This window comes from Apteryx mantelli, chromosome Z (genome assembly GCF_036417845.1).
Source record: "Apteryx mantelli isolate bAptMan1 chromosome Z, bAptMan1.hap1, whole genome shotgun sequence".
In the NCBI taxonomy this organism is placed as follows: domain Eukaryota; kingdom Metazoa; phylum Chordata; class Aves; order Apterygiformes; family Apterygidae; genus Apteryx; species Apteryx mantelli.
In genome coordinates, this window is record NC_090020.1 from 38358368 (window position 1) to 38381714 (window position 23347).

General features: G+C 37.7%; 1 protein-coding gene across 1 annotated transcript in view; it reads left to right on the forward strand.

Annotated features, from left to right (window-relative positions):
• The window catches only part of FBN2 (fibrillin 2), a 182681-nt gene that overhangs the window by 144837 nt on the left and 14497 nt on the right, over positions 1 to 23347 (forward strand). The window contains exons 40-56 of the mRNA XM_067315389.1: positions 246 to 371; positions 1051 to 1203; positions 5932 to 6000; positions 6545 to 6670; positions 7620 to 7745; positions 8172 to 8297; positions 9718 to 9834; positions 11850 to 11978; positions 12291 to 12410; positions 15738 to 15863; positions 16266 to 16418; positions 17073 to 17138; positions 17433 to 17558; positions 17657 to 17776; positions 18612 to 18734; positions 19160 to 19291; positions 20731 to 20856. Coding sequence (XP_067171490.1) covers positions 246 to 371; positions 1051 to 1203; positions 5932 to 6000; positions 6545 to 6670; positions 7620 to 7745; positions 8172 to 8297; positions 9718 to 9834; positions 11850 to 11978; positions 12291 to 12410; positions 15738 to 15863; positions 16266 to 16418; positions 17073 to 17138; positions 17433 to 17558; positions 17657 to 17776; positions 18612 to 18734; positions 19160 to 19291; positions 20731 to 20856 — 2064 coding nt within the window. The remainder of the gene's footprint in view (positions 1 to 245; positions 372 to 1050; positions 1204 to 5931; positions 6001 to 6544; positions 6671 to 7619; positions 7746 to 8171; positions 8298 to 9717; positions 9835 to 11849; positions 11979 to 12290; positions 12411 to 15737; positions 15864 to 16265; positions 16419 to 17072; positions 17139 to 17432; positions 17559 to 17656; positions 17777 to 18611; positions 18735 to 19159; positions 19292 to 20730; positions 20857 to 23347) is intronic.

Consider the following 23347-nt stretch of genomic DNA (forward strand, 5'->3'; position numbering starts at 1 on the left):
TCAGCAACTTTACTTAGGGTGTTTTCTTGCACAGACTGGACTCAGTTTGGGCTAATACCACTTACCAGCAGCTATTACAATAGCTGCTTAACTCAGATCTGAGCTGTAAATTCCAAACTATCCTTTACATGAAACATTTTTGTTATCTTGAGGTAGTTTAATGTAGGTATACTTCCCAGAAATATTTACTAGAGCTTGGTCCTCCTGTCATTTTGTGAACTGTAGTGCTTTTGCTTGATCTATAGATATTGACGAATGTGTTGCGCATCCTGGTGTCTGCGGTCCTGGGACCTGTTACAATACCTTGGGGAACTACACCTGCATTTGTCCACCTGAATACATGCAGGTGAACGGAGGACATAACTGCATGGGTATGCAAAATGTTGTGTTTACTAGATATGTCTGCTTTGGAGATAGACTTTGGTTAGACTGCTTTGGGGCCAACCTCTGTGCCTAAAATTTCCTTTTTGACAAGGCTGATTCCAAAGTCTTTAAAGTGTGTTGTCTGGACTGGACTTCACTTCACACTGGACTTCACAGCACTGAACTTGCAGATGTTCACATTCTTGATAAGTTGAAGTTCTTGTGTTGCATTTTCCTACCTTTAACTCCCAGACAGTTGTGCCACATAGTCAGGAAAGAGATCCCAGTGGCTGACATGCAGTGTATAGTGCTCTTACTCTGTAACTGAACTCCGAAATAGTTTTTCAGTTTCACCAACCATGTTCAAATGCTACGCCTTGCTAAACAAATGGAGCCAGTGAGCATTCACATTTTGTCTGGTTTTTAGGGGAATTTTTTTCCCCCTTTGTGTCTTTGAATGAAAAATGAAAATATGTAAATTTCAGACAAATATTTTAGGTAGGTCTAATACAAAGAGAGTAAATTGACTTCAGTCCGTATGTTATTTTTAAATGCATCTGTGCACATGCTCAGGTTGCATTCAGAAGCCAGAGTTAATGAATCAGTGCCTAGGTCAGTAGGGGGGGTTGATACTTACTTAGGTGAGAGTGCTGGTTACTTTGTAAGTCATTCTTACCTCACATCTAGACATGAGAAAGAGCTTTTGCTACAGAAGCTATAACGGAACCTCCTGCGAGAATGAACTGCCCTTCAATGTGACCAAGAGGATGTGTTGCTGCACGTACAATGTTGGCAAAGCCTGGAACAAGCCTTGTGAACCATGTCCAACTCCAGGAACAGGTAAAACCTACCATAATCATCCCATTTTGTTACTTCCTTTGTTCATCTACTCCTTTGACAGGTTAGCTGAAGTTAAAATGTCAGCCCCAGAACAATACCTTTGCTGTCGTCCCAAAGCAGAGTGACAGAGCCCCACTGTCTGTCACTGGCTGGATTAATCTGGCTTGCTGTGCTGCATTCCGCTATCGTAGCGTTAGGAATAGGTGTTTCTTCCACTCTTGAAGTGAAAGAAATAGTCACTCCATATTGAGTGGAAAGATACAGCTTGAGCAGTGGCATGATTTTATAAAATCAATCTAGAAATGAGTACGCTGTGGTCATTTTGTTCTCTTTTTAACAAATACTAAGGCTTTCAGAGGTCTTATATGGACATAAAGTTACTTTCAGTTATATAGGTTTATGTAAAAAATCTACTTTTGTGTAAGTAGGAGCCACTAGTGTGGTAATAGTGGGCCATAAGCAAGTCTTCTGAATACATGACTGCAAAACACCCATCTCTAAAGCCGTCAACAGGAGGTTTTTGGAAAAGCAGTCACTGGGCAATAATAGTGGAGCTGATGATTCAGACTGACAGGAGCTGCTTGCTGGCTGGTGTGTCTTACAGGATAATTAGTTTAGGAAAGTATAATTTAGTAAATATGTAGCTGGGGATGCATTTCTAATGTCAGAGCAAACTGATCTCTGTCAGAGCAAAAGATTATGTTCATTACTGAGCGCATTGCCGCTCTAGAGCTTCAGTCGTGCCCCACATCTGACTGTGATCCGCTCAGTCGCTTTTGCATTTCCTCTGCTGAAGCTGATGAACATGCAAAAGCTCAGTAAGCAGAGAAGTGTAAAGGAAAGTAAAACTTCCCTTTTGTAAGGGAAGAGAAGATAATATGGTAGCCAGTCCTTTGTCAGTTAGTCTTTGCGGAGCGTCTTGCCTGGAATGAAGCACCCTGGAAAGAGTCGATAAACTCAGCTCAGGAGAATCATCATCAGGAAAATCACCAACTTTGAAATCCAACAGTATTTCTCTCCTGTTTGTAAAATAGCAGAGGTGCTTAAACGAAATAACTGTTTAGTGCAAATACGTTTGACTGCGTAACTGCCTTTGCCCCAAGCTAAGTATCACTAAACCCATGGCTCTGCTGCTGCACCATTTGTGGTGTTAGTGTAACTAACGCCTTCCTTCCATTCCCCCTGGTTTATCTTGGTGACGTAAGGGAAATGGCAGATAATTTGGGAAACGCTGTCTCCCACAAGTAATTAGGAAGAGGAAAATAGGACTGAAAAGAAAAATATCCTTTTCCTTTTCTTTCCTTAAGTAGGAGTAGGCAGAATGAAGGAATGTTGCTGGCAGTCGGGAATGGAAGATGGAAATAAGCTTGAGAGAGGAAATACATGATTGCTGTCACAGAGAGCTCATAAAATCTTTTCTCACAGTCATTTAACTCTGTGCCATAAAATTGTCATCATGATAACAACTCAATGAGAAAAATAGAGCAATGTAATAGCAGGGATTCGCACAATTAATGTTCTTGGGTGGAATTCTCCTTTTAAGTTGGTAACGCTAAAGTCCTCAGAAACATGTGGAGCTTTTAAAAGTTTGTGAAAACAATTCCACTTGGGCAATCTGCAAGCAGTTACAGGGTTAGAATATTTCCTGTCAGTTTTTGCCTTGTTAGCTCTTCTCTTTTAAAGGCCTTTACAGTATTTGGAAACATTGTTGAACCTCTTTCACTATGCAAAGAGATTGTGCGAGGGATCAAACACAAATTCCAAGTGTAAATGGTTGAATAGCTGCACTTATGTGGTATAACCAGTATGTTCTGAAATGTGGATGGGGGCTTCACATCACAGACAGGGGTTGTGATACCCTCACCTTAACCAGCTTGCTGAAGTGAGCCCAGTCGCTCATTAAAAGCATTATTCTGCTCTGATGAGACGTATATTGTTCCTCTATATGAACTTCACATGCCAGTGCATTTGCATTTTTTCTTTGTGAACAGTGCTCTCTTTTCTTTTTATAAATTTATGTTGAACAATTAATCACTGTTTGACATTAGTAAAGATTATATCGTTTGGGTTTACACATTATACAGATCATATTCATTATCACACGTGCCTAAATAATCAGAAATAATAATTCTTGATTTATTTATTTTTTTCCACCCTAAAGAGTGGGAAAAGCCACTTTGCAGCTAAGAGGAGACCAAATATTTGTAGAACTCCTTCCTGGTTTGATCATTTTGGGAGTGCTTGAACTCTCAGGGAGTTTTTTTCCTGTTATAGGACCTGTTATATGATCCTGTGATCTTTCTGTGCTGTAAAAATGATATAGTGATAAGTGCATGGTATTTGGAAATATTTTTTTAAGTCATGGTTGCAAAGTCAGGCTTTCAGAAAGCAAATCTCTGAAGTGTTTGCATATTATTAGTTTGGCACTGTGTATAGGTGCATTATGATATAATTCTTATCTAGTTATTTTTCTATATGGTACCACTGAAAGAAAATGAAAGAACCCCATTAAATGGACATGGACTACGGAGGTAGCATGACATAGAGATAGAAACAGGTCAAAAGAAGGTCTGGACCCTTCACACCTTATTCTCAGTCCTCCCAAACTTGATCTTAGGCACAGTCACAGGAGCAGATTGTCATTGTCCACGGGGACAGGGGAGAGAACATGAGGCCCTCTTTTTACCTAGTATCTGGTTTTCGTGGGTATTTACTGACAACAGGAAATGTCATAAATCTGCCTGTAGAAAATAACAGTTAGAAAGAAAACCTCAAATCTTACACGTGCCAGCATAAAAGAGCAGAAACTTGCTGGATGATAAAACACTGTAGCAGGAACCTCTAAGACTCAGTATTCTGTAACACAGGACTAACATCAGTGGGCAGAGACTGGCTTTACCCTACAGTCCTTAGAGAGTGGAACAGAGAAAAGAAGAAAATATTAAGGTTCAGGTATCTTGGATCCTGTTCTGCTTCAACAGAAAATAACAATGAATTTTTGAATGTGAGAAAAAGAGATACTTGTAGAAAAATAAGATATTTTCCCAAATCTCATTCTGAGTAATGATCAGTCTACATTTGCTGAAATTTTAATAAATAGGAACATTTGGTCTCACAGAGACAAGAATTATTCAAGTTATAACCCCAGTGATTAAGCTTCACAAAATTACAAGCTACTGAGGAGCTGCCCTTAAAATGTAGAGCATCAAGAAACTCTAACTACAGCCAGCAGTGAAATAAGCTGTCTCCACTCTAGATTAAGATCCCTACCTGCAGGAGGACAGGAGGGACTCCTTTCTCTTCTTCTGGTGCTAGAAGCGATGCCAAATAATTAGTCTGCATTTCAAGTTTAGAGGTGAAGTAAAGGTAGTTTCCGTATGCTTTATCCCACTGGATAGCAGCTGTCAGAATACAGACTTCCAATTGGCTCTTCCTCAGCACAGGTAGTGGACCCAGCACTCATGGAAGTCTCCGGGCGCTGTGCTTCCAGAACACTTTTGGACCGTCACTCAATGGGACATTTCTGTACGTTTTGTCCATATCCTTTAGAAGGAGATTTTACCTTGGCTTAGTGCCCTGCAGGTATAAATATCTACCACATACCTTGGAATTTTTCATCAATAACAGTAGGGAAACTTGATATTGGAAGATACTTACTGTTTTTCTGGAGATTTTAAAATAATCTAAATGATCTTTATTTAGATCTTTACGATCTAAAGAAACACTGAGCAGCAGCTGAGCATTTAGTATTAGCAAGCACATAGTTACACCACTCACTCATATGGGTGGTGCCTACACACTGGAATTATTTTGCCCCCTCAAACAAGTGGGATTTCAGTACACAATGCTATCAAAAGTCATGTTTTTGCAAATTCAACATAGTGAAAAATAATTCCAGTCCTTTTATTTTCCAGATTTCTGCCTGGATCGAAATTTCTCAGTGCATTGTAAATGTGTTGCACTTTTTTTTTTTTCCCTGCAAATACTGTTCTACCAGTAAAATCTCATGCTGACACAGATACTTTTTAAGAAATATTTTAGTAATTTAGTTTAGTTAGAAGTAGTTAATTTCTCACAACCTGCAATAATTAATGGATTCCATAATAGCTAAAAAGGTACCTGTGCAGAAGTAGCTGATTTTTTCTCCATAGGCTGCAAATCCATTCAACAGAAGTTGTACACCTTTCCTGGAAAAGAGGATATAAGATGAGGACACTAAAACAGAAGGCTCTTTTGAAGGCACCCTTTTTAAATCTGAGCTTCCCTTCTGCTCCCCATGTCAGAGGAACTAAGCTGCAGCACCCTTTGCAGAAAAGAACAGAGACAGCGTTGTCAAAGGCAGCTAGGTACCGCTAAGCTACATTTATTTCTCCATTCTGAAACTGCCACTGCAGATTCTCACTACAGATGCCTAGAAAGGAGTAATAAACATTAGAAGGGAAGTTATAGGGTCCCCTTTAAAACAAAAACTGAAGTTCTGCCTTTTCAAACAAAACATTTGTTCTTGTGCCAAAGTCTTCAGAGATTTGAGAAAAGAGAAGTCCAAATTAGTGTTCCAGTTTGCATTCATTTATTGGCAACCTGAATTTTCAGTGCAGTTTGTTCAAGAGGCAATGGCTTCTCTCTTCTGAGTAGAGTTGGCTTGTATCAGCTTTTGAAAAGCTGAGGAATCTCAGAAGAAATTCTTGGGAGATCATTCAAAATGCATTTTTCCCTGTTTCGCTCTAGTGGAATTCAAGAACATATGCGGGAATATTCCTGGCTTTACTTTTGACATTCATACTGGAAAAGCTGTTGGTAAGTTTAACTAAATATTTTCATCAAAAAAGTATTTTGCCCAAGTTGTTGCTGTAGCATAATGATACTAAAGTGAATATTTCATATAATAAAATTCTGACTTCATTGTGGGGAAACAACGATGACATACATTGTGAGAACGAAGTTAATGTCTTTTGTTAAAAATATCTCTGATTTCTGTTTTTTGATTTCCATATTTTGTTACGAACTTTTTCTCCCCCTCCATTCTGGATCAGGGGGTTGAGTTTTAATTGATAACATAAAAGGCTCTGGCTTCAACAATTTTGCAGAAGCTATCTGCATATTTGACACAGTTCTGTATCTTGTCTAACATATAGTATCCCTCTGTTTTGATCACTTCCTGACCTTCACATAATTTATTTTCTATCATAATGAGCATATGTTTAGTTTTATATCCTATAAATAATTTAAATAACTTAAATGGAACTTCTCCAGCTCAGTTCTAAGTACAGTGAAATTGAGAACCCGTGCAGTACAAAAAGCCACGAAGTGTTGTATTTTGACTAGCTCATCGCACTTTCAGATATCGACGAATGTAAGGAAATCCCGGGAATCTGTGCAAATGGTGTTTGCATCAATCAGATTGGCAGCTTCCGCTGTGAATGCCCCACCGGATTCAGCTACAATGACCTGCTCTTGGTCTGTGAAGGTGATTCAAAGTGACGTTATTTTCTATCGAGTCTCCATAAGCATGTGCATCTTAAAGGGAACGGGAACATTTAATTCACGTTTCTCAAACTCTTAAGATACAGGCTGTGGGCTTGCTTGCAAGTGCTCAAGTCTGTAAATGAGTTTGGGATGCATTTATCTTTAATATGTATACACATGCACTTCCTAGATTTTTTTATAGTTTTGTATTGTTATTGCTTTTGCTTTCAGGTAACCTTAAACAGGACCAGATTTTTTTTTTATTTATTTTATGCTCCAAATTTACTTTGGGGAGAAAATTCAATTCTTGGGAACAAGTTTTCTTGATTTTTGCCTCTTGTGTCTTCTTTTGTGGTTTTATAAATAAAGAATTGCCAGATACTCATAGATGTGCTATGTTTTGATACTATAGGGGAATTGGAATTAGACTGATACAGCTTTGTATTTATAACCTAATCTTGAGTTTGTTTCAAGCTAGTGGTGAAATTTTATCGTCTCTGAAGCTAATAGGAGTTTTGTCACTGGTATTCAAGGGTCCAGTGCTCACATTTGTTCCCTAGAACACTAACAAATTGTGCCACTTACTATTTTAGTTCAAAACATTATTTTATTTAGAATATATAAAGGCACAGGGGAACAGACTTTATTTTTAAAAAACTAATTTCTTTAGGCAGACCTTTAAAGTTTCATGACCACTTCAATGCATAGGAGGTTGGATTCATAAGACTGGATTTCCTCCTTCACCCAAACGTGTTTCATTGATGAAATTGTATTGATTTTGCTTTCAATTTGCACTTGTGGTAGAGGAAACTTCAGGTCAGAATCTTTTCATTTTGTTGAGGGCAGCCTACAAAGCTTAGTCCTGCATGGGACTGAAAATCCAGTCTAAATTCTAGGCAGAAATAATAATCCTGTGGTTTCTGATTCCTGCGCGGCTCTTGGTATTTCAGATATTGACGAGTGCAGTAACGGCGATAACCTCTGTCAGAGAAATGCAGACTGCATCAACAGTCCTGGGAGTTACCGCTGTGAATGTGCTGCTGGGTTCAAACTCTCACCCAATGGTGCCTGTGTTGGTAAGAAATCAGTTCATTTTTTCTAGTCTGTGTGAATTGGTTTGTACATAAGCAACAGTGCATACTTCATTCTCTTAAAGTGCAAAAGAATCATTTATTTTCTGTTGCCTTGCATATTTCACCGTGTGTTTTATGTATCAGCTTTTGTTTTATAGCTGTGTTTCTCTGTTCATCGGAAGAAAAGAGGGTAGAATTTTTAAAGAACGGTCCTGAGGTATCAACCAAATACTAACAGTAGTTTTGACCTCGAGGTGTGTAGGCCAGAAGTTCCTATAAAATGAAGTTTTGTTATGATTCAGGTTTAGCTATGCATAATTTTGAGTCTGGCTTTAATAATAATAACAGATTGTAAAAACATGTTTGAGTAAAATGAATGAATAATAAAAGTCAGTAATGTGTACCATCTGTTTTATATTTTTCTTATAGATCGCAATGAATGTCTGGAAATTCCTAATGTTTGCAGTCATGGTTTATGTGTGGACATGCAAGGAAGTTACCAGTGCATATGTCACAACGGTTTTAAGGCATCCCAAGACCAAACCATGTGCATGGGTATGGAAAGAAAATGCTTTTGTACTAGCTAAAAAGGTGGAATGAATCTACATTTATTAATTGTATGAGGAGATTATGGTGATATTAAAAGGCTGATTTGTACATTCTTGAACTTCTGTGAAGAAAGTGTGTGAAGTTGTCCTTGGAGTAAAATATGTCAGTTAGGGGGGGAAGAATCGCAGTGTTCTGGGGGATAGTGCTGTATTACTGAAGAATATGTAGAAGAATATGAAGAACACCATTTTCACAGAAAGAGTGGTAATGACTCATTTAAAAGAGAAGTTTACAGGTGATATCATGGAGGGATAAAGATGGAAAGACTGATTTTCAATTATTTAGAGCTTTATTGAGTTCATGTTTCATTTTAAAAAACAATCCCACACATAACTTAAATCTATGCTCATTTTGTAGTCAAATGATGACATGATAAGGATGATACTGAGAAATAAGCACAGAGACTGTTCTTTTAATGTTTCAAGTTTAATTCTAAAGGGTTTTTTTTAAAAGCAAAGGTGATGCATATATGAATTCATATATGAGTTCTCTTAATATCTTTGAATAGTGTTTGAGAAAGTCGAAAATGTTTTTGCTTTTTGAAATAACCGTCATACAAATGTCAGCTCTAAACTACAGAGAAGTTCAGTGTTCTCTAGAAATATAGGTGTGTTTCGATTTCCTTTTTAAACAGACATTGAAAACCTCTTCACATCCTGTTACACATTTATAGATGCCTTCATTGTTCTCATATTTGAACTGAATCATGTTTGTCATACCGCCTGAGGACACTTGGGAAAGTGACTTGTGTTAACACTACAAAATTTCCAGACCATGGTTACTTAAAATAGTGTCTCTAATAATTCCAAACTGAGTTTTTCTAGTCTGAAATACAAATCTTGATAATGATAGGTTATGAAAAACAATACATGCAACAAAATATTTACCTTCTCTAAATAAATAAAGATGTTTCAGGAAGTCCACAAGAATTAGGGAAAAAAAGATCTAAATACCTTTCAAATCCCCATGAAACTCCAGAAATTCTTAAAACACACAGTAGAAAACAATACTGAATTCTAGTGCTTTTAAAAAATGGATAAATCCAAGAGCTTCTAAGTGGTCTCTGTATTTGTGGATACACTAGTGACAAAATATCATGTTTACATGTGTAAACTGACCTGTGAACAAGGACATGTAACTTTGATCTTTGTATGTAGCAGTACCTTTTATTAAAATACAGATAAAAAATATCATATGTAATGTTTTCCTACATTTACCTAGGAGCTTACACACAATATTGCAAAAAACAGCATTAAAATGTGACGAGAGATGGAAGTTTACAGTATTGTCTCCATGTGCACAGGTATCACATTAACACATACTGGGGAAAATCAGATCCAACATACAATTTTGCTTCTCTTTGCAGATGTTGATGAATGTGAACGCCATCCATGTGGAAATGGAACTTGTAAAAACACAGTTGGATCATATAACTGTCTGTGTTACCCAGGATTTGAATTAACTCATAATAATGACTGTATGGGTAGGTGATGTAATCCAAACTTCACTTTCATTGCTGTTGGCTTGGTGTGCCAGGGAGGATGCATATAAAGTTAAAACTCAAACAGAAAATAGTTCAGGGTACTAAGAAAGGTAGTAACTGATCCAGTTACCTGCCCTAGAGATTAATCATTTTTATCATTTTTTAGACATTTCAAAATACCTGCTATTGGGCAGCTTGCGAAGATATCAACCCTAAATCTCTCGGTCACAGGGGGAGCCTTACTGTTCCCTGATGGTTTAATACAGCCTTCACCCCCGTCAGGTTTCCTGGGGAATTCTAGCACGCAGCAGTACAGCCCTCTGGCACTGCTGCCTCTCCTTGCTACTAACTCTGTCAGTCCCTGACTGCTGGCACAGTCCATAGAGGCCACTGGCAATAAGCACAACCTGTATCACAAAGCCAGTGTGACCTCATGCATTCAAAATCATTTATTTCACCGTATCACTTGAGACTCACGCACAGTGTGATGGAGAAAGTAGACTGGCAACAAAAGAGCTGGCACAACTGAACTCCTAAATCTCCTGCTCTCCTAAGATGAACTTTGCTTACAGAGAGGCATTGCTATTTCCTATTCCCCTAAAGCAGAGAACAGAACTACTGATGGTTTTGGACAGCTTAAATTCCGGGATACGTGTAATAAAGAACACTAAAATCTTCCTGGACTGAAGAACAGACTTGTAAGTCTCTGAAGATCCTCTCCTTTGTGTGAAGCATCAGCCAAAAGAAAAAAGACTTTACATTCCTTCCTGGTACAGAAGGAGACACAAAATAAAGTCTACTGATTCCTTTCTGATTCAGGAGAGAACTAAAATATTATCTTAAGTATTTTAAGTCCTTTCCTTGTCCAGGAAAGAGAAAATGCAAAACTTGCTCAAGAAGGAAAACAAGCTGCAACCAACAAATGGCACTGTTTGCCAAGGAGGAGGTTTCCTCTGTGCAGCAGTACAGCTGCCAGTCTACCCCTGGGAGCATCTAATACCTCAGTGCTCCAGGCTCTGCCCTCACGGCAGCCATGGAGCCCAGGCTAAGTCACAGGCTTGGCCTTTTGTTAACACTCCTCTTGACAGTCTGGAGAGCCGCAGGGCTTTTTTCCAAACTACCCCAGTCCTTCAAAGGCAGCGTAGCCCATCCCGGTGTAATACTCTCTCGAGGTATTTGAGTTGTGTAACTGCAGCACAGAAGAAATGCACTATGGAATAAACTAGTAACACAGGAACTGCTGTACTGGCTGAGGCAGGAGGTACATCTTCTTCAGTAGCTGTTACTTAATGCTTCTGAGAAAGACTAAACACCTCTGTAGTAAAAATGATGTTAACCTTCAAATTCAAATATTGCCAAACAGTGAAGTGCAAGTTGTCCTTACACCATGATACTCATCCAACCTTCTTGATGTTCATTTGTCCTGACACTTTCTCATATGTATTTTTGCTTAAGCAGTCTTGCTTTCACTTTGCATTATTAAAGTAACTCTGTAAACTAATAAGCATTTTCAAACCTCGTTTTCAGAACAGTTGTGAGTGAGAAAATCATTCTGTGGAAAGCAAATGACATATTCCAAAATTTGAAAAATGACAAGGCAAGTTTTAGGGGAAACTCAAGCACGTATAAAATCCAGATAAAATCCAGGACACCCCAGGTAGCAGTTTTTTTTCTGTGTCTGGAGTTAGTATCCCACAGTCACCTGGCAGCAATTGAATGTCTCCAGATGCAGTAGCTGAGGTAATGCTGCAAGTTTAAAATTTATAATACTCTATTAAAAAGTGTTGTTTAAACAGAACATATACCTTAATGCACTTGAGTGAGAGTTACTTTCCATGAGCTGTCAACTGTTCCCTTGTTGCTTCAAGATTTACCTTTTCCATGGAAATATATATTGCAACTTGAGCGTGTTTATAACATACTGTATATACTGAGCATGCTTACACATTCTAATGGTTAAACTCTTGGAGCGACTTAACTCTCACTTGTGGGGTTTTGTTTTTTGTTTTTTACAGATATTGATGAGTGCAGTTCCTTCTTTGGCCAGGTGTGCAGAAACGGACGGTGTTTCAATGAAATTGGTTCCTTCAAATGCTTATGTAATGAAGGATATGAACTTACTCTAGATGGCAAGAATTGCATTGGTACGTATGATACCACATGGAGATGCTAAAGTACCGCCGAGCTGAAAGAATGTAACTGCTAGCCCCTACCTAGAAGGAAACATCACAGTCTGCATTTCTAAGGTTAAAAATAATTGACAGTGCCTTTAAGGAAAACACAGTAGAAGTATCTGGGTTTTAGAATGCTGTTATTGATCTTTATGTCTTAGAGAAAGAAAAGTAGGAAAGAACCCTGCCATCTTTCTCAGGAATAGCACTGTTTTGTTCTGCAAGAATAATGCCATGAGAATTACGTAATTCTAAACCTTTCCCCATTCTATCTCCTCTTCTAAGATACTAACGAGTGTGTGGCACTACCCGGTTCGTGCTCTCCTGGCACCTGTCAGAATTTGGAAGGATCATTCAGATGCATCTGTCCACCAGGATATGAAGTGAAAAGTGAAAGTTGTATTGGTAAGGCAAGTTGTAATTGTTGCTTCTGGACAATTTATCAATGAGAGAAAAATATCCGGTGCTAACTTGGTGGAAAGTGTATGTACGTATATTGATCATGATGAATTTTGCCCTACTTAGAAAATCATGAGGACAGGGAATAAGTAATTAGAAGTCTTCAGGAAGAGGTTTTTAAGAATGGAAGGCAAGGTATTTTCACACTGTGTTGAGGGGAAAGTGCAAGGGCTCTGTGATCTTCATTAATGCAAACTGAAAATATTTAGTTTTACTGTTCAAAAAAATCAGTGTTCTTTTAGCAATCTTTTTTCCAAATATCATTGATAAAACAAACCAACCTATGTACTGCATTTACATAATGTTTACAAAAAAGGCAGTTTTTGGCAATCAGTTTCTGGTTTCAGAGGACTATGACCTTTAAAAACGTTGATAAAACTATTGAGCTTATGGGAAGAGAGTTGCTTAAATAGGTTTCTTCTAACAACTGTCTTCTGATTTGGAGTTTTGTATAATGTGTCTCAAGTGCTGAGATTCACGGGAGGGAAGGGTACAGCGGACCTTTCATCAATTTGCATGTTCTTGTTTGTTCATGGATGTGTCTTTTAAAGCCTTGCATATTGTTCAGGAGCAACATGTCACAGATCTTTCTGTTGTTTGCGTTAGGGGCACAAGAATGAATTAAGTTTCGATGTGGCAGGGAATGAGGAAAAAAAATCCAAGTTACAGCTCTCTTTTCAGCAAAGCAGAGATCTACTGTGAACTTAGATATTTTATATTTAAATCAACTATGTGGGGCACTTGGCAAGGAAGGTGCACACAACTAGTTTTAGGCAGCTGACCTAGGAGCCCTAGGTTCCTGCGTGCTCAGTGGACAGAGTAAAGACCTGTCTCTCCACTGACTACATAAAGGAACCCAGTTCTCAGCTTAAATGACTTAAGTAAGTTAGCTAGTGTGAATACGTCCCTTTCCTCCCCATTCAAAATTCCCAATAATAAAGGAACAGTTTGTCCCTGTATGGACTGCAGAAAACAGTGGTGTGGATTTAAAGATTTGGCCTATAGCCACCAAATCTGTATCAATCCAAGAGCAAAGACTGGATCCCAGGAATCATTTTGAATTTTTTTCTTGAACAGTATTTTCTAAACCTGAAAATTCTCTCATTCCTTTGTATCATACCACAATATTCAGTTTGCTTGCCAACTTTATGGTTTCTTTTGGCAGCTGCTGTTCCCATATTAGCAATTGTGTTTGGGATTAATTCAAATCACCTACAGTTGTAAAATCATGACAATGAAAGCTTTTGGTTCCCCTGGAATGTCACTGTTTACAGCCGCTTTTAATATCCTGACAGTATCTCTCGAGGTTTATGACAGCACTTTAGTGACTGCCAAATAGGTTTTTGCCAGAACTGAGGAAAGAGGACTGAATTACATTCTTACTTTCTTCAATCTGCCATGTGTCCAGAAAATTTGTGGCTAAAATTCCCTGAAAATGCCTAGATAATCATGTGTGATCGTACTAATATTTTGATTAATATTATCGCAACCCTTACAACCTGTTTTATCCCTTGCTTTCTATTGCTCTTATGTGCAAACAAACACCTTTGTAAGATTCTTATTTTTTAAGTCTATAGTGGGATGGCTGGCAATAGATAAATTACTTTTTGAGCTCAGGATAGTTAGATGCAGGAGAAACCAAAACAGATGGAAGCCAAGGAAGAAATCCTAGGTTTCAGTTACCCTTTTAATTTATTTATTTTATTATTAATTTATTAATTTGTTGCCTTTTGTTTTACTGGGTATGGAGGGAAAAGGCCTCCTAGCTCCCTTTCCGTAATCTGGTTAGTGGCCTGTCATGGTCACGAAAATGGTTACTACCGCTAGTCCCAAACCATTCATTACAGTAATAATCAGTACTTCAAAAGAGCAGTTTTTCCACCCCATTAACACAGCTGAATTGCTAAGCTTTGCATATTAGCAACTGCCACAGTAACTGGGAAAGTAATTACCTTTCTTTTACTGGAATAAGCTGACCTAAAATGCTTCACATTTACCACCTAGTAAGAGCTTGTCCATGGGAAGCTACTGTGCTTCATGTGCTACACCTAATAGTAGCTTCCGAAAATGGGACTGCAGGTAACGTTTTTCAGAAGTAATGTCACAGAATGCCATTCCACTTGACTCCTCATTCGACTTAGCTTTTCCTAGTGAGAAGATTTTATTTCCATTGTTTCCTTATCGGCTAAATATAGGTCTATAAAGTACGATACTGAATCCTAGAAAACTGACAGGGCATTAAATGGACAAATTTGAAGTCTGATAAATATCAGGAAAAATGACACTACCAGTTTGCAACTCAACATTTGCGAAGCTTACTTTCATGGAGAACATCAGCTGCTGCCTACAATTTCATTAATATCAATATAGAGACTCTTGACAGAATATGTATAGAGCCACAGGTCTCCGTGATGTCTCTTTTAATGTCCTTTACTAAAAGATTTGAGGGGGGTTTGTACTGCAGGTGTAGCTTTGAAGATTTTAAGGTACACTTTAGAATTTATTAAACTTTAAAGTAATTAAGAATTATTTTAGCAAAGCTGCTTATTTTTTGTCAGTATTTGTAGAATTAATAGAATAAACTAAAATATGGTTTAAAATATATGTAAAAAATTAAAGGCCTATTTAATGTATTACTTTTCTTACTCTGTAGATGCAGGACATGTAGGGACAATTTTACAGGCATTTGTTATTTATATTAAATAATCCTAATTTTTGCTTTTGAAGTTTTTAATAATTTTAAAAAGATCTTAAATTTAAAAAAAAAACCAAGTCTCACATTTAGTCATAGCAGCATTTTCTAAATTATGTGGCAGAACAGGAATTATTTTTAAATAATGTATCAACAGTGGCTGTTGAAAACTTTGGTAAATATAAATGTGTGTCTCGTAGGCTGCCCTCTACTATTATCTATGGTTCCAGTTCACAGTCAGTCAATCAGCGTGAAAAATTATACCTTTAATCACTAAGAGCCACCAACATACAAATTTTTCTTCTCAAAAAATGTCTTCTCCTGTTTTAGTTTGAACACATTTGTTTAACATTATATTATAAATATGACAAAGAACTGATAAGGGTATTTGGGGGAAAAAAAGGTAAAGTGTCAGTGAAACATTCTAATCGCTATTTCAAAAAGGTGTCTTCAAGTGAATCTCTGCTGCTTTATATTGGAGGAGCACCTCTGGTTAAAGTAAAATAAGTGAATAATCCTTCTTAGCCAAGGAATTCACAGCAGCGGGGATTCCGATGAACTTTTTCTCCTTTATTGTACAGATATTAATGAGTGTAATGAGGACCCCAACATCTGCCTCTTTGGCTCTTGCACTAACACTCCGGGAGGTTTCCAGTGCATCTGTCCCACAGGTTTTGTGCTGTCTGATAATGGCCGGAGATGTTTTGGTAAGTAAGTTTACTGGTGAAGGCATGTTGTAAGTGATGCTAACAAACAGATGCTCTGTAAGAAGAGGTTCATCGTGGAACTCCAACTATACGAGACCATAAGGGTAGTGTAGTTCTGCGGACAAATTGAGTGTATGTATGTAGAGAAGATGCTTCTGGCTTTCAAGGCCAGACGGGATGAAGCCCCGAGTAATTTGATCTGCCCTTGTAGCTGCCCCTGCTGCCATGCTAAATGACCTCTAGGGGGTTCCTTCCAAACTATGTCCTTATGAGGGCTGGAAAATGCTTTCAAAATAATAATAAAAAAATACAGGCCTATATCATCATTCCTTTCAGGGTTAGACACTCATTGTCCAATCAGGTAGAGATACTAGTTCCACATGACTGTATTTTTTCTTTTAGATACCCGCCAGAGCTTCTGTTTCACGAACTTTGAGAATGGGAAATGCTCAGTGCCAAAGGCTTTTAACACCACCAAGGCAAAATGCTGCTGCAGTAAGATGCCAGGGGAAGGATGGGGTGATCCCTGTGAGCTCTGTCCAAAGGAAGAAGAAGGTACAAATCAAGACTTAAAATAAAACTACTTTTTAGGTGGGAGAAAAGAAAAAAAGAGGAACACATCTATGCTGTATGTTTTTGATCATTAGAAGGCTAGCTCTGCTTGGCATTATCTCTTATAGCCCTTTTAGGATCATTTTGAGGCCAAAATGCCATAAGTTAACTAGAGGAACAAAATGAATTAATTAAAAAGAAGAAACAAACCACAGAAAAATGGAAATCCTAAATTATTCTGTTGGCCCAGTATGGAAGCAAACTAGTAGCCTCCAGCTATAGATCTAACCTGCTGTAGGCAAAGCAGAAGAGAAACATGGGTCAGCACCCAGATGCACTAAAGTAAATCAACAGTCTTCAGTCCTTTGTTTACTTGGAACTTACTTACAGATAACCAAGGGGAAAGCATCAAGCAAATACATTGCAGAACAAAAGCTCAATGCTGTCCAGAACTGTTACCCAGGCTTAGAATTAATGTCACTTCTGGATTAGGGAAGACAGCATAACAGCCCTGATTTATTGTTTTTAAACTAACTATGGCTAAAAGAAAAATGTGATACAGAGAATGTCTGACTTTGGATTGCTTTTAACCATTTATTTAAGTTTCCTTCTCTCTCTCCTTTCCTTTTTTTTTTTTTTTTGAATGCACTTCTACAGTTGCTTTTCAGGACTTGTGTCCATATGGTCATGGAACTATTCCTGGAATTGATGATACCCGTGAAGGTATTCTTTTTCCTGATAATTAGAAAAACTTTTAAGTATAAATAAAACTTGGCCTGGATATTATAGTATGTATGTGATGACTCATTCCCTGCAGCCCAAAGGTGACAAGAGACTGACTTTTATTAAATGCAGACTATTTATTAAGAAATGATAAGACAGACTAGATTATCTTAGAAATTGCATGGCTAGGGACAAAGATGAGGCTTTTCTTTGTTTTTAAGAAATGCCTTATTAAGACTCAGTACAGACATGCATAAGCTTGGATATGGTTGCCAATATCTTTCTACTTTTTAGATGTTAATGAATGCCTTGAAAGCCCAGGAATTTGTTCAAATGGTCACTGCATCAATACTGACGGATCATTCCGCTGTGAGTGCCCCATGGGATACAATTTAGATTACACTGGAGTACACTGTGTCGGTATGTCCATATTTCATAAGTGTTAGAATTCTTAACACTTGAATTTAAAACACAGTTTGGCATGTGTCCCAGTTCTCTTCATTTTCATTTACTTACAGATACTGACGAATGTTCAGTTGGCAACCCGTGTGGAAATGGTACGTGTACTAATGTGATTGGCAGTTTTGAATGCAACTGCCACGATGGATTTGAGCCAGGCCCAATGATGAATTGCGAAGGTAACTTGTTTCCTCCCATCTTGAGTATTCAGATTACGTTATTAGCCAGCCCTCTGGTGCTATAATAGCTAGGAAGAAGAAGAAGAAGAAAAAAAAAAAAAGTTTCTCTGTCTGAAATGTGTCACTGAGAAACAATGTCCTGAATTCTTTTAAGCAGCAGCAGTAGTTTTAGTTTATCACGTTGTTTCCCAAACTGCCTATATTGTGGTAAACCATGTTACAGTATTCAGCCTTTTGCTGGAGAGAAAAAAAAAAGAGATGACAATAAATCATTGAGTCCCCGGAATATCCTTATAAATAATATGGCTAACCAATGCAAGAACACCTGAATTTGCAGAGTGCTTTATATACAGTAGCTCAGTTATGCGCTGCCCCCCTCATCACAAGTTAAATAACAAGCAAATTATAATTAACATAAGAAACTGAAGTCAGCCCACTGGTCCATCTAGTCTAGTATTACATCCCCTCCAGTCAAAATGCTATCATTTCAGGACATCATGCAATCATGACTATTTTCTGCAGTTCACTCCTCTCAGAAGAGTTGTGGATGCAGGGGAAATGAGAGGTAAACTAGAGGGTACATCCCTGCAGTGGGTTTAGTATCCATTTACGGACGTGTTGCCAAAGGGTCTGTCTGGTTCAGTCTTGAATTTGCTAGTACCATCTGCCTCCAGCCTCCTGTAGCAGCTCAAAAAACACATAGACAAGTTTTTGGTTTGAATTACTAGATTTCCAAAACTTTTTAGCTGACAAAAGAAGCGAAGGTATTAAAGCATTTCCTGGTGATGGTTTTAAAATTTAGTAGAGCATGATGTTTTTGTTCCTTCCTATTTAGATATAAATGAGTGTGCTCAGAACCCCTTGCTGTGTGCTTTTCGCTGTATCAACACTTACGGTTTTTATGAATGCACATGCCCAGTTGGCTATGAACTGAGAGAAGACCAAAAGATGTGCAAAGGTAATGACTGAAATGTAAACTTTTCCCCAATTTGTGTCATCCTGTACTGGTCAAAGCATATAATCTGAAGTTTTCCTGTGCATCTTGCATTCATTCTCTCAGTGAAATGTAGCAAACAGCAGAGCCGATGAGGGTTTACTCTTTCAGAACTCCCCTGAAAATGATCACAAACTAGTGCTCTGTGTATCCCTTGTGGGGGAATGTAAGGACAAGGTGGGCCAACATGCTGAAGTTCATTTTTTAACATGATGAGATGCTACAGCTCACAGAGATTAAGACAACTGTGATTAGGTGTAGCTCTCCGATTACTCGTTGGTGCTTATTAGGACAGTCCAGATGTCCTTTCTCCTGAGGAAGTGCTAGTTGTCTTCAGTAACTGAAGCTACTGGAATGGATTTCAAACACAAAACATTTTTTTTTCCCAGATCTAGATGAATGTGCTGAAGGCCTCCATGACTGTGAATCAAGAGGCATGATGTGCAAAAATTTGATCGGTACCTTCATGTGCATCTGTCCTCCTGGAATGACTCGCAGACCTGATGGAGAAGGCTGCACAGGTAAAGCTTAGAAAGGGAAGACGACACCTACTGCAATGCAAAAAAATATATATGCACACACACACATACACACAGAATGCATATAGTATACACATACAAATAGTACATACTTGTGTATTTTTTATATAGATATATAGTGCAACAAGAAAATAGCAACTCAAAGTCCAGATCAGATAGGTGATGGTGTCCAACATGTTAAATTGTATTTCTTTGTTCTAAGGTTTGAGCCTTATCTTAATATGTAAGTAGCCCTGAACTACTGGTAAGAAATGTTTCAGAACAAAAACTCTGCTTCTGTTGTACAACAAAATCAAAAAACTGTTCAGAAACTTGTCTGGTTACCTAGTGCTTTGAATCTAACAAAAGAGACCTCATTTGATAAGAGTTAAGTGGGAAATAATTTTATAGTTATTAAAAAAAAAAGTTACATCTCCTCTAGCATTAACAGTGTTTATAAATAATGTGGCAGGTCTTTAAAGAATTAAAATTGCAAGATTCTGAAACAACATATAATAGCCATCAACAGCAAGCAATGTAGAAAACTGCCACAGCTCAAAATAATTCCCTTATCCAAGAGGAAAGCTGATTACTTACATATATTGTTACTACAATTAAACTGGGGGGGGGGAGGGGAAGGGTAGCCACATTTTGGCAAATAAGACATTTCTCTGCAGAATAAGAAACCCCAAAGCATTCCAGAGATATTGTGGACAGAAGTCACTGAGGCTATCATCAGCTTAAAAATAAATAAATAAATAAAACATCCACTTTCCTGAATGTTTTAAATGAGAACATTTTAAAAACAGCGTTCCCTCCGCAGGAGAATGACTTTTACAAATGCTGATTAATTTATTCAGGGGAAATAGCTTGTATAACAAAAATTTTGCCTTTTTACCCATGTAGGGCTACCTTTAAAGCAACTGAGGGTTGGTTTTTTTTTCCAATTTTATTTTAAGCATCTATGGAAGTGTGTAATTGCTTACAGTTTCTACCCCCATTAGCTATGGGAGAAATAACCTGGGATTGTAAACTGTTTCAGGCAAACAATTCATTGACTGAAACATGACCAAATGCAAAAGAGGTTAAACGTGTTCAGAGACACTTTTAAGTGAATTTATTTATTTTCTTATTTTATTTTTTTACTCAAATCAAGCATCTGTTCTAAGTGTTACTCATCACGTAAAACTTATGAATAGAACTTGCTCCCCCTGCAACTGTTTTTCTGCTTCTTGTTATAACTTCCAGAAAATGTATAAGGATTAAAGCTTTCTTTCTAGTATATAAGGCATTGATACCTTTATTAGGAATTACTCAGTTGTTGTATTTTTTTAACTTGTTGCAAGTATTAGGTATATATTCTGAATATATTCTAAGGATTTCATACATTTTCTTGCAACAATAACCTGATACACATCTGTGCATTTTGTATTTTTGCAAAGATGAAAATGAATGCCGTACCAAGCCAAGTATCTGTGAAAATGGCCGCTGCATGAACATTATTGGGAGTTATCGATGTGAATGTAATGAGGGATTCCAGTCAAGCCCATCAGGCACCGAGTGTCTTGGTAAGTACTTCTTTGGCATACATTTCATGCTAAATCAAAGAGTATAAATGCCATACAAGGATGCAGAGCATAAATTAGGCTTCTGAGTACCTAACAGCTCTCTTATCTATAGAAATCAAATAATGATCCTCTACAGGAATGAGGAGCATCTTGAGAATGTCAACTGGATTTAGCAATCAGGAGCCTCACCTAGGGGCATCTAAGTCCCAAAGAGGTTTAAGCATAAACATGGTGCTAAGCAATGTCATCTAGACAAAATACAGGTGTTTTTGCAGAAGCAGCAGAATTCAGGTACCCTAGGTAAATCAAAAACTGAGATGCATGACAAACTAAAGAGCTTCCATATTCAGAACATCATTGTAAGCATCACAGTACTGGAAGCGGGCACCTGAATTTTTTGGACCTTTAATGTAGGCAGCAATTACAAATGCAAAATACTAGGATTTTGCTCCCCTCCCCACCTCCTCCCCCCCCCCCCCAAAAAAAAACCCACTGTAAGAGATCTTAAGAAGTTATTGAGGCAAGCCTGCACATTAAACACTGACAAAGGCCTTTGTATTCATCAACCTCTATTTCCTTTTCAGTATGTTCAGAATGCCATTTGTACTGTAAATTGTTCCCTTTTTAATCAAACAGAATGCAGCTGCAGAATCTTACATTTTCATGATTATTGTTAAAGTGTAGATACTTTAAAGTGCCAACACATGAACCTGCAGGAGGATTTGTTAGCATTCTTGCATTAAATATACTTAGATATTATCTTATCTATGTACTATATAATCAGCTTTCCATAAATTGTCATCAGTGGCATGCCAGTTCCATCGCAAAAGCAATAACATTCAAAGTTCAGGGCATTTCCTGAGGATTAGTGACCAGATGGGAAGAGGATGCCACAGGCCATTAACCCCAGCTAGTTATTAATGCCAAGGAAATACCCTGCTTGGAGTTCATTACTGCTTGCTTATACTGAGTATATGAAAAAAACATTTTTCAAAAACGATGCTTTGGGGGAGTTTGCTCATTTCTGCTTTTCCTTTAGGCCCTTCAGGGTCAGAAATGACTCTCAAAATCAAGTTTGGCTGAAAGCAAGTCTTTCTTCACAACTAAAGCAGAAGCATCCACATCTCAAATGGGGAGAAAAGCATTATATGGCCTTCAAGTCAAAACATACATAAGGACCTGCACAGTATCCCTATTTACGAGAACAGAAATTGATCTCAATTCATTACTTGTCATGCAAAATATGAAAATCTAAATAAAGTGTTAGCATGTAGGATAAGAGTCAACAGCAAAATTCCCTGTGACAGTTATTTTGATACTTAAAATAGCTTGACAGAATTAAGATTGCTTACTTGCCCATAATAAACTTGGGTGCTCAAGGCTTACACAACTAAGTTTCATTGAACTATAATGCCTCTTATACAACAGTGAATCCTCAGAAGCAGGGAGACTCCAAAATAGTAAGGATTAAAGAAACTTAACTGCATAATGATCAACATCTTCACTCTAAATAGCAGACTGAACTGAACAGATTCAGAAGTGCTTAAGTGATTTAGACCAAGTGCTACTGCATTTCCTAAATAACTTAAAACTGTTAAATGTACTCAGGTTGTGAGTACTTTTTTAAGATCCCTTTAGCTAAGCAGTGGATATAAACTACTACTGAGAAAAATAAAAACAAACCAACAACATACAGTCCCACATTCCAACTCTATATACTGCATAGTAAACCTGCCACTTGCCTTTTTTGCCATATCCTGCAGTCTAGTAGCTTCACAGGAACTGTGACATTGTCTCATTCATTATGGTAACTTCAAAATTCATTATAAATTTTTAGGTAGGCTATGAGATAAATACAAATGTCCTATTACAGCAGATATAGTCAACCAAACATTGCTACAGTTATTTTAAAGTAAATTAGTTATGTAATGTGATGGGAATTAGCTAGATTTCTAAAAATAAAAGGTAAAAAGTTTGATTATTCAGGAATATTTCTTCAGGAAGTAAACACATTTCCAAACAAATTAAACAGATTTCACCTACTCTTACAAATCACTACAATCACAAACATGCTGTCTCATGCAAGTGACACCTTCAGTGAAGACAGCCTTCTTGTTACCTGGCTATGCAAAGTAAGTTTTGCATAAAGGCAAAGACCTCCTTTTTACCTGATTCTTGTAAGAAATCTACTGATTCTACTCCCCTCAGACTTCTAAAACACAGGGTCAGCTGGCTGTTGAGGTACGTTCACGTTCTGAAGGATGTGAAAAGATTTTAACATCATTTATCTGAGACATCAAGGGCTTCTGTAGGCTGCAACAGAAAAAGCATAAGATCTTCCACTTAAAAACACAAACCTCTGTCAGCCCATAATTGACAATGTGTCCATTAAAATTAACGAAGATGACAGGTAACAATCTATTTAGATAGAGAACGCTGTCTCTGCAAGGAGTTTCCATAAGCACTAGAAGCTGGCATCTCTCTTCAGCTG